General features: G+C 41.9%; 1 protein-coding gene across 2 annotated transcripts in view; it reads right to left on the bottom strand.

The window, feature by feature from the left end:
- FANCI (FA complementation group I) overlaps positions 1-14166 on the bottom strand; it is a 2406750-nt gene that overhangs the window by 1992330 nt on the left and 400254 nt on the right. For both annotated transcript variants that reach the window (XM_044078210.1, XM_044078208.1), the window contains exon 7: positions 7179-7220. In XM_044078210.1, coding sequence (XP_043934145.1) covers positions 7179-7220 — 42 coding nt within the window. The remainder of the gene's footprint in view (positions 1-7178; positions 7221-14166) is intronic.

Raw genomic sequence — 14166 nt, 5'->3', positions numbered from 1 at the left:
AGGAGCCTTAGCCAGTAACCTGAATCCCAGGGGCGACAGGTGCAGACCATCTCTGGCAAAGCATTGTGGTCTATCGATCATGTCATCCCGGGCAGACAGATACTGGATCCCCTTTGAATGACACCAGAAGCTTAGCCAATTGTTGAAGTCAATAATTTTGTCCTTATATTGTGGTATCATTCTGGGCAAAGGCAGGATGCTACTTAGGGCTAGGGTCATACCTGCCTGGGCCACATGATCCGAGAACTCTTCCATGTCTCTTTTCATGTAGTCCAGGGAGGTACGTCTCAAGTCATTCACTCCAACATGGACAATGATAGAGTTATATTTGTACTTGTTGTGGAGTGACTTGAGTGCATGTGTTATGTGATGGATCCTGGCACCCGAGAGGCAGCTGACTGTAATTTTCTCCTTGTTCAGCCTGGTGAGTGGGACATCAGTGTGCCGGACTATAGAGTCACCTATGACTAAAGTGTTAGGTACGTTGTCTTGCCTTAGGGGCTGTTGGTGGGTGGCACAGTGGTGTTGTGAACTATGTGACACTTTGGTTGTGATTGGTGTTTGTCTGCGTTTCAGCTTCAGAGGTCTTTGTTGCTTGGCCAGGTTACAGTTAAGGGCCTCTGCATATGTAGATTTAGTGTTGCTATATGTGGGTGTTGGTGGTGTGGGTTTAGAAGGGCTATGTGTTGCTTGAGGTGTAGTGTGGGTGTTAACCTTCTCCTCTTGACTGTCTAGCACAATCTTGGGTCGAGAGAGCTTTGCTTCCATTTTGGCTATGTAAGTGCATCTCTCACAGGTTGTAGTGTTGGGTGGTAGGAGGAGAGGGTTGTCTGTGTAAATGCGGCAATTGCTGCATTGCCCCAGTATGCCCAGATTCACCAGGTGGACAGGAGAAATCACCGGAAGCTGACCCTTGGACATGCCTGGTTTGGTGCCTTTGTTGTTTATGTAGAGAGAGGCTCTTGGAGGCTCAAAGAGCACATCCAGCTTCCATCTTATAGACAGGGAAGGATGGAATGCATTATGATCATCTGAAAGTTTTCTTTGAGATAAATTTGTTTAGGGTATTCAAGCCTATAAAAGACCCAAGGTCCTTTTCATTTTGGGTGCCAAAAAAGAATTTGGAGTAATAACATTATACCTTCTGGTCTGGTGGGAGCTCCTTGAGGATCTTTTTCCTTATGAGGGTTTACCACGTCTTTTGTTTTTACACTCTTTTGATGTAGTGATGCTTGACAAGGAGAGAGCGGCACTGCGGAGAGGGGTTAGATGAGAATAACATAGCTCTCATGTTCTGTGCAACAGCCATCAACTGTTGTAAGTGAAGAGATGGATGACGCCCAGGAATGCCTCCAAAGTACAATGGTCAGACAAGGACTTGGGAATTAACTGATATCTCCCTGGAAGTCCAGTATCTATGCTGCTACCAACTTTTCTTACTGCTGGGCTAATGACTGATGATGAAAGTTTGCAGAGCCACACTGGCTCCTTTTAGAACACTGGTGGTTCATCTATTGATGGCAATTTTGAAACCAGAGCCAAAATGGACTTTTGTCATGTCCTAGAAATTTTATACTACAATCTAGAAGTTAACCACCAAAAGCACAAAGTGTCCACCTCACTTACTCATGCTTTGCAGGTAAGCTTTGATAAGGGAGATAAATATACAACTCTCAAAGGGGGTTTTGTTTAAAATTCACCTTGGCGTCAGCGAACTCAGTTAGGTGCAGACAGGTGTGATGGCCAATGGCAATATCAGTATCTGCTGCCTAAGTGACACCAACAGCTCAATTTTTCTGCAATCTCATGTTAAGGGTTGGGAACAGAAGATATAGTTGCAACCAAAGACAGCAATTTAAGTTTAGGCTGCCCATTCGGCAACCCATTCCATGACTGCCACATTTGGTAGGTCAGGACTCACAAAAGAACCTAAATTTATGACAAAGACAATTTGCTGCTATTCAAAAAAAATGTAGCGGACACAAATGATCTTCCACAATCTGTCCAGGGAATAGAGAACAGGACTCTGCAGTGTTGAAAGTCTTTTTAAGGGCAGCCACAGCAGCAAAGCTATTAGCTTAAGGGGTCTCAAACCTGTTACGTTTAGTCGTTGGGAGACCAAAGGATCTTACTTGGTCTGCTCAGTGCAGAAATTAAGCAGGATATTCTCAGCTCCTCTGTCTTGTTGAATGAAAAAGTGAACTGCTAAAGGTATAATCAAAGTAGGATCTATCCCTTGTTTTAACTGAGGTGGTGTCATCGACTGAATAAACAACAAGGGTGGCAAACATAAAACAGTCTCCATCCATGGTGCTAACATCAATGTAGATGAAACACTCAATGTGAGGGTAAAAGCCCAGCTGCCATTGCTCAAGGCCAGCAAAGAACAATTTTGACACTAAGACAGCCTAATCAATCCTTGAACAAAGTGCATAGCCCCCGGCAACAAGACTGACATACCTATCTGCCACAGGCTCAGTGTCAACATCCTCATCTCTGAAGATTGGAAAGCAGACTTCTGATATTGGAATAAATAATGACAAAACAGAAGGCAGCTCCGCTTTGATGAGTTGATCTCCAACTCCATGACAAAAGGAAATCGCAACATCTACAGCACTAATATCAAAGGCTTTGAAAAGGACAGCAAAGTTACAGTCAGCCTTGAAGGATGTGGTCTTAAAACAAGAGAACAGCAGAGGCCAACACTGGTGCATGCTGCGTCAATTCAAGCTGGTGAGAGAACTAGCACTTGGATGACAGCATCAAAATGACCTTGCTGCTGATGCTGTCAAGTCCAAAAAATGTTTTACCTCAAAATCAGTCATTCCTTCATTTCTAATCACTTTAGCAAGAGACTTCTCAGTTAACGTCTTGATCAGCAATTCAAATATACCAGCAGGTGAATCAGTGCAAGTCAACATTTCTCTCTGTTCTGTTTTTTTTTTTTTTTTTTTTTTAACATGGAGACTGCTCATTGCTATTCAAAAAACAAACAAGCGGACAGTGCAGCCCTAGCAGAGAACCAGTTAAAAATCAAGTATTTACCAACAGAAAAAAGCTGAGCTGCTGAAGTACCATTGAGCAGCCAGACCTTCTACTGGCAATATGCTTTATGACAGCAAAATGAGACAACTCAGGTATGCTCTGCAAAACTAAAGAAACAAAAACACACCTGATTTTCCTTGTATTTCCCCACTGTCCCTCATAAAATCCTGACTTTTTAAACATTACAAAAAAAAAAAAAACATACAGAAATGGAGAAGCTCTTTTTTTTCCGTTGATTTTCGTGCACTGCTCTGATACACTGTGCAAGTCCCACATACACATGCACAGTACATCAGCCCACAAAAAACAGCAAGGAAGAAGTCTTAAGTGCTGTTATACAAAAATAATATTTAAGAAAGGTAACCCATTTCTTAAATAATTTCATTATATGAAAGCAGCAATGTACTCATGGTCTGTGGGTATATCAGGATTTACCCATGGTTGGCTTTCTTTAATTACTCAGGCTTTGTCCTCTAGATCAAACCATACCAACCATGGGGTAAATCCTGATATACCTATGCACAGTCACAGATTATTGCTAAATAATAAAATAAATGTAGCCACATTATGAGGTACACATTCCTTACGGAAGATATTCTGATGCTTGAGGTACATCCAGCTTCTATGCGCATCCAAAACATTCTGACAAACACTGAGATGTTACTTGGATATTCCAGGTCATCATCATCTTTCGGCTTTTCCTGTTAGGGGTCGCCACAGCGGATCATCTCTTTCCATTTCTTCCTATCCTCTGCATCTTGCTCTGTCACACCAACCGCCTGCATGTCCTCTCTCACCACGTCCATAAACCTTATCTTAGGCCTTCATCTTTTCCTCTTACCTGGCAGCTCTATCCTCAGTATCTTTTTCCCAATATACCCATCATCCCTCCTCAGCACATGTCCAAACCAACGCAATCTCATCTCTCTTGCTTTGTCTCCAAACTGTCCAACATGAGCTGACCCTCTAATATACTGATTCCTAATCCTATCCATCCTAGTCACACCGAGCGCAAATCTTAACATCTTTAACTCTGCCACATCCAGCTCTGACTACTGCCTTTTTGTCAATGCCACTGTCTCCAACCCATATAACATAGCTGGTCTCACTACCCTCTTGTAGACCTTCCCTTTCACTCTTACTGGTACTCGTCTGTCACAAATCACTCCTGACACTCTTCTCCACCCATTCCACCCTGCCTGTACTCTCTTCTTCACCTCTCTTCCACATTCACCATTACTCTGAACTGTTGATCCCAAGTACTTAAACTTGTCCACCTTTACCAACTCTACTCCCTGCATCCTCACCATTCCTCTACCCTCCCTCTCATTTACACACATATATTCTGTCTTAGCCCTGCTGACCTTCATTCCCCTGATCTCTAGAGCATATTTCAGCCTCTCCAGAGTCTCCTCAACCTGATTCCTACTCTCACTACAGATCACAATGTCATCTGCAAACATCATAGTCCACGGGGCCTCCGGTCTGATCTCATCTGTAAACCTGTCCATCACCACTACAAATAAGAAAGGACTCAGAGCTGATCCTTGATGTAATCCCACCTTCACCTTAAACGGACCTGTCACTCCCACTGCAGTCCTCACCACTGTCACACTATCCTCGTACATATCCTGTACTACTCTTACATACTTCTCTGCCACTCCCGACTTCCTCATACAATACCACAACTCTTCTCTAGGCACCCTGTCATATGCTTTCTCCAAGTCTACAAAGACACAATGCAACTCCTTCTGACCTTCTCTGTATTTCTCCAATAACACTCTCAGAGCAAACAACGCATCTGTAGTGCTCCTGCCTGGCATGAAACCATACTGCTGATCACTAATCATCACCTCCCTTCTTAACCGAGCTTCTACTACTCTTTCCCATAACTTCAAGCTGTGACTGATCAGTTTTATCCCTCTGTAGTTACTGCAGCTCTACATGTTCCAGGTAATATTCCAGATAACGTGTTTCATTTATTAGGCAGAAAAAATATTTTCCTGCAAGTCCATTTAATGTACATAGACTCCAGGTAGCCAGTACATGATATCATGAAATCAAGTTGCATTAATGTGCTATTCCTGACATGCATAGCAGGAATATACGATTCAACATCAGAATGAAAATGTAAGACATGGTTTGTTCTAATTTGTTTTTTTATTTCTGCAGCCTACTGACTACAGAATATCAGCCACAGACTTTTTTACCTTTCTAATGTACCAATTTATCTACAGCATTTCTTTATCCTGGATGTCAGTAACATTTCTGTCTTATATTTTAACAATGATAAATATAAAGATACAGGGTCATTTACACAACTTTGACCACAACTAGGTGATTTAGCTTTCAACAAGCAGCTCAGACAAACTATAAATATTTTTGCATGTTTCCTAACAGACAAAAACACTGTATGACAATCAATAACTTGACATCTCTGCTTAGTGGATTTTGAATGGGTCAGTTTTAGATATTACTGTGTTTCCAAGTGTGATGCACATTATTAACAGAATGTCTTTTACATTAAATAGTATCTACATCCAAAAAAAGAATGCTATTCTCACTGAAATCAAAGACGACCCCTAAAATAAAAGGTAAAACCACAAACACCAAGCTCACTGTATATAACTCAGGTCTGTTACAAACCAAAACTCACCTAATGGAGCAAAAGCAATGTGGTTATCTGCATCTGAATTATCTTCTATTATTTGACTTAAGTAGCTGCAAGGCTGACAACTAAAACAAATTTGCATCGCAATACAACTTTCCTTCAGAACTACGTCTGAGTTAAGTGCCCAAAGCGGACTCCAGGGATACAGAAATGACTAGCTTGCTCAGTCTTGGAAAGGTATAGCAAGCAAGGTGCCCAAGATACTTATGTGATATATATATATCACTGAACAACTGCACCCATCCTTAAAAATAACTTAACAAAAATGGTAGTATCCCTGCTTTATGCCAGAATATTGAATCTTGTCTTAGTATCATTAAAATGGTCCTAGGACAATAATCCCCACCACCAGAAGACAGGGGACTCCCAAATGTGTAGGCAGCTCAACTGCACCACTTAACCAGTAGGCGCTCAAAACACTGAAAGCAGAGCAGAGAATAGGAACAATGGAGCTGTATCTAAGGATGATTCAAAATATTTAAAGCACATTGAGAATAATTTTGTTCCTCTCATTCTATTAGCGTCTTATTTTTATTTATAATGGACTCTACCATAACAGCATTTTGAGCAAATGCTTGTCCTGCTCTTGGAACATCTCAGTTACTTAAAAGGACAGCAACATGCTTCTCAAGTAATCCAGCACCTTATATCTATAAACCTGAAAGATTCTAATGTGTATGAAGTGAGAAACTGCCTTACGTCAGACTTATTTTTCCTTGCTCTACTCGCACACCAGTGACATACAGCTCCTCTATAGCCAGCTACCCAAAACACTCCAAGACTCTAAAGTTTCCATGGGGAGGTGGACCCCAGTATGAACCACACCAAAGTTGGATCTCCTGTATGGGGCAGCCCAGTACAATGGAAAGCCTCCAATTTCTCATAGGTAGACTCTCTAGGGATTCTATCTCCTGTTCACCTCCAAAGGGTGCAGGGTCAAGTGAAACGTCAAACCATGGCTTGCAGTGAAATTTTATTGTTGAATCCCTACAACCTTCTGGCATATAGGGTTTATGTCACCCAAGTGGGTGGCACGGTGCAATGAAGGAAATTATCCCACCTATTTTATACCTTCCTCTTTGCCCAGCTTTTTGACAAAGAAAAAGCTCTGTTATTATGGCCCTTGTATCACCACCAAAGCTCATGACACGGAAGTGAACCAAGCCCCGGCACATCCCCTCTCCCCTCCCCTCCCTGAAACAGACATGTAGGCAATGCTTTGTCATTCCTCTTGCATTCCTGCTGACTCCAGCAAGTGGCCAAGCTGCTAGTCTAACTCAAGCCACAAGCTAGCTCATTTGTAAGACAAATATAAGAACCACTGATGTATAAAATTATTAAATTAAATACTCCTTCTCAAAGGGCAACTTAAATAAGACTTTCCCAAAAATATTAGTAATATCAAGTGAAAAGGCACTGTATTTTTAGTAAAAGATAAAACGTTTCACAAAAAGTATCTTACCTGAACATTGACGTCAAATGGATTACGCAATGATGATCCCACCTGGCAGAAAGAGGTAATCACATTACTGGATATTCATTAATCAAAATAATAGTTTACTAATAGGAAAATAAAGATGAACGCACAAAAATAACTAGTAAAAAAAGAAATAACTCCACAAAAAAGATACCATTATTCTAGTAATAAGCCCAGGCTATGATAATTTACAGTCAATAACTTATCAAAAGCATTTCTGTCAATGAAGCATACACAACTTTTAAACATCTTTATTAAATCACTGCATTCAGCCTGTAACAATAATATTAAAAAAGAAAAATATAAGAAGTTATATACCCACCATAACGTTCCATGTTTGTTGTCCGTCCATCTCACCTTCATTCTATGCTGGTTGGGTTTGGAACAGAGCATTGGTTCCGACTCGGCCTAATTCAAAAGCTCGAGAGCTTACACTGGCTCGAGGCTATGCCCTATCCCATGATGCTCAGGGAAGATTACCCAGATCTTGTTTGCAAGAGAAAGCATAAATATATTTAAACAATGAATCAACTTTTATAGATAAGACCCAGGAGGGAATTAGAGACTCCATAATCTGATTAAAAATGGAATTCTCCGCTCAATCCTCCAGGAGTGAAGGAGAGACTCCATAATCCGATTAAAAATGGAATTATCTGCCCAATCCTCCAGGAGCGAAGGAGGGGGAAGGAGGATGGGACACAAGAATGAAGGCGAGATGGACAACAAACATGGAACATTATATGGTGAGCACATACATTCTTAATGTTATGTTGTTCTATTTCACCTTCATTCTATGCTGGCTGGGATAGCGTGGCTCAAGGGAATAAACTCTTCAGAACAGTGGACCCAAAGCCACATCTACTTTGTAATGAATGATAAAGGTATGAGGTCTTACCACGTGGCTGCTGCACAAATAGAATCCAACGGGAGTCTGGCCAGGAAGGTAGAGGAAGTTGCATAGGTCTTGGAGAATGGCCCCTTCACTTTGCCTGATAATTGCCTGTTTTGAGCGCTATATGTGAAGGACATACAATCTGTGAGCCATTTCGACAGTGTCACTTTTGCAACTGGCAGTCCTTTCTTCTTATCCAAAACAGAGTCACAAATCTGGTCCGACTTTCTGAAATCTTTAGTTCTATGCATGTAGAAGCGCAAATGCCTACGCACATCCAGTTGGTGCAATCTAAATTCTGCCTTGTTGCCATAGTTCAAACCCTCATTATAAAGTTTAGCGAAAAAGTCTAGCACTGCTGTGATGGGAGCCGTAAAGGGACCTATATTGTTTTTGGATGCAGAGTGTGCAAATCATTTCCATTTGCTAAAGTATAGTTTTCTGGTAGAAAGCTTATGAGAAAAAATCAAAAGTATGTCTAACTGCCGGGGAGATGTCATGGAGCCTGGCTATGTGTGGAACTGGAGCAGACACGCTGTCAACTTTAGGGTCTGGATCGATGAATGGAATGTCCCCGACAAATGGGTCAGGAGGTCTGGAACTGGATCCAGGATCCACGGTTCCTCCTGGAGATGGGTCCACAGAAAAAGGAAACAAATTTGCTGAAGCCAGTATGGAGCAATGAAGATCAATCTGCTTCTGAATGTATTGGCTTTCTGAAGAACCTTTGTTAAGGGAAAGGGAGGGAAGACGTAAAGTAGTCCCAGGGCCAATCATGTACGAGCACATCCCTCAGTGACTTCCCCGGCGGGGGAATCAGGTAAAGTAGCTGCTGCATTTGGCATTCATGGACATGGTGAAAAGGTCGCAGCAAGGCTGGCCCAATTTGCGGAAAATGTCTTCCACAACTTCTTGTCTTAGGGACCACTCGTGAGGCATCAGAATAGCTCTGCTGAGTTTGTCTGCTATCCTGTTGGATTTCCCTGGGATGCGCATTCCTGTCAAAAATCTTTGAGAAGCGACAGCCCATTGCCAAACTAATTGTGCCTCTCGACATAAATGATAGGATTTGGTTCCTCCTTGTTTGTTTATGTACCACACTACAGATATATTGTCTGTCTAAATTGCAATAGTTCCTGTTGGGAGAGAGTTCTAGAATGCTTGCAACGAGCAGATAACCGCTCTCATCTCTAGGAGAATGATATGCAAGTGGTTCTTGTGTTCCTGCCAGATACCTTGGACACTCTTTCGCAGAGAATGCCTCCCCCATTCTATCTGAGAAGCGTCCGTGGTCAGTGTGGCAGTTGGTTGTGGAAAAACAAATGGGCGACCCATGGTCAATTGAGTTGTTTGAAGTCACCATTGTAGATTCTTTTACCATGACTCTGTGATAATATTCTTGAGTGACAGTGGCAGGTCTTGCATGGACCACTGGGAGAAAAGTAGCCAGTGAAGAGTTCTCACGTGCAGACGCGCTAGAGCCACTAAAATTACTGCAACTGTCATGGTGCCCAGAACCTGCAAGACAGCCTTTGCCTGTACTTTTCTTTTGGATGTCAAGCTCTTGATTTGACATTGTAGGGATTGAATCCTTTCAGGGGATAATTTTGGCAAACATTTTCCTTGATTCTAACTCTGCGCCTAAGAATATACAATGCTGTGAAGGCAACAGGGCAGATTTTTTGAAATTTTGTGTAATGCCTAGCTTGGAACAGAGATAAATGGTTTTGTCTATTGCTTGCACTAGTAGATGCTTGGTGGTGGAGGTTAGAAGCCAGTTGTCTAGGTATGGAAACACACAGAATCCAAGACACAAGTGAGCCGTAACCACTGCCACGCATTTGGTGAACATTCTAGTGGTTGAAGTGAATCCAAAGGGCAGGGATCAAAACTGGTAATGACTAGATCCCAACCGAAAGCGCAAGTGTCTCCTGGTTCGCCTGTCTAATTTTATGTGGTAGTACGCATCCTGGAGATCTACTGACCACATCCAATTGTCTTTTTCCCAGAAAGGGAAAGACTGACTGCAGTATCACCATTCAAACTTTGATTTCCTGACAGACGTGTTTAATTTGATGAGATCCAAAAAATGGTCTCCTGTCTTTTTTGGAACTAAAAAGAACCTTGAGTAAGTTCTGGATACAATCTGGTCTGCGGGGACATTTTGGATGGCTCTTTTTTTTCTAGCAACTTCTATACTTCTAATGTTGCATGGCCCTTTTGACTGGGTAGAGTATCTGGGACGGATTGTTTCTCCAAAAAGGGAGTGGACAAGGGTATGTAATAACCTCTGGATATGATGGTTTGTACCCATTTGCCTTACCAGGACTCTGGGTACAACAATAAGCATCCCCTGACAGCCTCCAGAGATGGACAGATGGGCCTCCATTCAGCAACACTGAAAGGGCTTCCCAGGGAAAAAGTTCCTATCATGCTGGTTCTGTGGACAACCTCTGCTGTGAGGAAGGCATCTTCCATTGTTACTTCCCCCTCTGCCGCTGGGGGGGGGCACAGTCATCATGTGCATCGGGAAATAGTCTTTGGGACTTGCGGAACCACAGCTTTCCTCCCCTCTGACCTTTGGGATAAGGTCTAGTGGCACTGGAAAAACAGAACCCAACGGCAGACAGTTTTCCCCTCCTGCTCGCACCTGGTCAACGTCTCTAACAGTAGGCCCAAACAATGACGAGCAATCAAATATGGCTTTAGTAAAGGAAAACCTGAAGGGTTCAGCAAAGTAGCAGAGAAGCATCCAGGAATGCTTCCTTAAGGAAATTTCTGAAGCTGCTGCCCTACTCGCTCCATCAGCTGCATATGAAATAAGCCGCATGGAGGAGTTAACCACTGAGTTAAGGGTGGAGAACTGAGAGGAAACCTTATCCGAAACCCCAACAGCAACAATACCCTGCAGGGTATCTCCTAGCTCTTTCAGGAGATCCATTTGAAGTCTGGTAAAATGGGTCAAGTAATTAAGCAACCGAAGTGTAAAAGCCGCTGAAGAGAAGGTACCCTTTCCATATCTGTCCATCATCCGAGAGTCTTTATTCGGTGGATGAACAGACAAGGAAGTTTCCGACAATTCATTTTTGGTGACGGCCGCCACCACCATCGCATCTACTGGCATCCCTTTTGTCAAGAACTTTTTACCTGTGGGAATAGTAATGAACTTGTTAGGCCTCTTTGGAACAGGCTCCACTTTATGGGGAGAGTCCCACACCTTTTGAGCAATAAAAGTCATTAGTTGGTCAAAGGGTGGAGACACCAAAGAGGCAGTAGGGTGAGACTCAACAGCTTCCAGGTAAACAGACTCGTCCTCAGAAGGATTAGTGGACTTCCAGCCACCGCTCTGCTTAAGAATCCCGAAAATGTTTGCAAAGAAGACATCCTCAGAGGGGGACCATGGGGACCCTTCCAAATTATCTAGGTCAGTGTCCTACATGATGGACTCATCTGGGGAGTCCATGTGCTTCCTCTTGCACAAACTCTTCTGAGGGACCTCCTCTGAGGGGTACTCTGGGGAAGCTTCAGAAGAGACAGTCTCACCCGATGCGGCTTACTGGGGTATAAAGTCTCTGCACTTGGGTGGGAGCGATGGTGCGGAGTCCGACACAGGTACTTTTGGTGGAAGAGAGCGAGAACCCGAGGATGGAGGAATCGGAGGTGGCAGCACTGTCTCCATCAGCTCAAATGCCCCCCCCCCCCCTCACCTGGCTCCGAGGATGTCCTCGGCTACAAATAACCAAGAGACCGACCCCGAAGAAGACTGGTTGGCTCCGATGCTGATGTAGGAGCAGAGATTAACTGCGCCGAAGCCCCGAGAGGCACAACTGGCTCGGACAGCTATCCAATCCGACTCTCCTCCCCAGACCTGAAGGGAGAGTGTCTGCTCCTAGACTCCCCACATTCCAAAGGAACTGAAGTAGTTAGAGTGGTCATCGGAATAGACGATCTTGTTGGAGGTCTCGGTTCCCATGTTTCCACTACAATCTGGTTCGAGTCCTCTGGCTCCGAAGCCCCCGAAAGGGTCGGAGGAGGAATAGAAGAAAGAGATGGTGCCTCGGTCGGCTCAGATTCCTTCTGGGTCAGAGTCGACAAAAATTTTACCAGCGCCAGTGTATAAAACAGTCTCTTCACCATCCACTCCACGTCATCATCAGACAAGCTCCTGGAGGAAAGGAAGGACAAAGAAGGAGATCTCGCCCTTTCTAGGAGCGGAGATCTTAAAGTTGGAGTACCCGGCTCCAGAACTAGGGACCGTCTACTGAAGTCAAACTCTTATCGGTTCTGTAATTGCCAATGGAACCAAAGAGATTGACTTCTCTGAGCGAAGAGCCATCGGTTCAGAGCCAAATGATTTTACAACAATCTTCGTAGGCGGCTCCAAGGCCGGATTCGTAGTCAAAGTTCTTTTTCCAGACTTTTCAACTTTACAGGAAGAAGAAGGTTTGCAGCTCTGACACCCTTCCAAGGCTTCAGAGAATGGAACCATTTAGTAGCCCTCTAACAATCAGTTTCTTTTTACGTTCAAACAAAACTCCTCTGCTAAAGGCATGGCAAATTGTGCATAATTCCTGTAAGTGAAGGACACCCAAGCAATAAACACAACTCTGTGCCCATCAGTAAGAGAGATCTTTAGAGAGGATTTATCACACTTATAAACCCTAACTGTTTTGTGTTCCTTCTGACCCTTCAACATGTTCAGAACTAAAAAGAAGGGAACCCAAAAAGAAAAACTTAACTCTGCTACCTCACAAAGTTGAAAACCTAGACTAAGACCAGCAAACACATTTCTAGACAGCTCTGTCTACAAGAAAACAAGTAACAATTATCGAAGTCACTAAAGTCTAAACTACAAAAACCACAGCACACAATTACTCTACTAATACTTACAATGTATCTGTGAATATACATATATATATATATATATATATATATATATATATATATATATATATATATGTATATATCCATATACAATGCTGACTATGGATAAAAAACAAGTTTGAGAAGAAAGTCAATAACTTAAAAGATTTCGCCTCGCGACTACAGGGAAGGTAACAAGAGGGAAGGGGAGGCCGTCTTACGTTAAACCGGATGCTAAGAGTCCTCCAACTTAAACAAGCTACCTGAAAGGATAAAAAGGATAGCTGTTTAACTAAAATCAGCTTCGGAATGAAAAGAACGACAACTAGACGGTTAGGCTTCAAGAAGAAAGAGGGAATGACAGCCAACAACAGCAACGAGTGGAGAAAAAATTACAGATTATTTTAGAAATCTAGAAATACTTAAAACTATCAAAAAAACTCAACTATTTTAATATAAATATCAAAAATATCAGTAATAAATTGAACTTAGCCTACACCCAGTCAGAAGTCACCTGATCTGCTTGAACAGAAATGAGACGTGGGTAATCTTCCCTCACCATCATGGGATAGGGCATAGCCTCGAGCAAGTGGAAGCTTTTGAATTAGCCAGAGTCAGAACAGATGCTCAGTTCCGAACCCAACCAGCATACAATGAAGGCGAGATAGGACAACATAAAATTATAAGTTTTCATAGTTATTGTTATGCAGTAAGCATGTTTTCCTAACAACTTATACAGTGCTGTAGTCTTCCCTTTCATAAATCTCACTTTTTGAGCTGAACATAATTCTGCAGGAATTGTTCCCACAAATTCAACCTATTTCTACGAAATTTGTTACTTTTCTTTATATAAACCCAATGTAAAAATAGGGAAAAAAAGGAGGTGATGAATTTAAAACATTCTACCTTCCAGTTCTTTTATCTCCCTTACAATATCCATTACATTCTTTATATTGAGTATGCACATATCTATATATATATATATATATATATATATATATATATATATATATATATATATATATATATATATATATATATATATATAAATATATGTCTATACTCATATATATATATATATATATATATAAATATATATGTCTATACTCATATATATATATATATATATATATATATATAAATAAATATATGTCTATACTCATATATATATATATATATATATATATATATATAAATATATACACACACACTCATACA

Source organism: Protopterus annectens, chromosome 7.part0 (genome assembly GCF_019279795.1).
Source record: "Protopterus annectens isolate FY-2018-M chromosome 7.part0, PAN1.0, whole genome shotgun sequence".
Taxonomy (NCBI): Eukaryota; Metazoa; Chordata; order Ceratodontiformes; family Protopteridae; genus Protopterus; species Protopterus annectens.
Note: the sequence above shows the minus strand (reverse complement) of the source record. Positions and strands in the feature narration are given on the sequence as shown.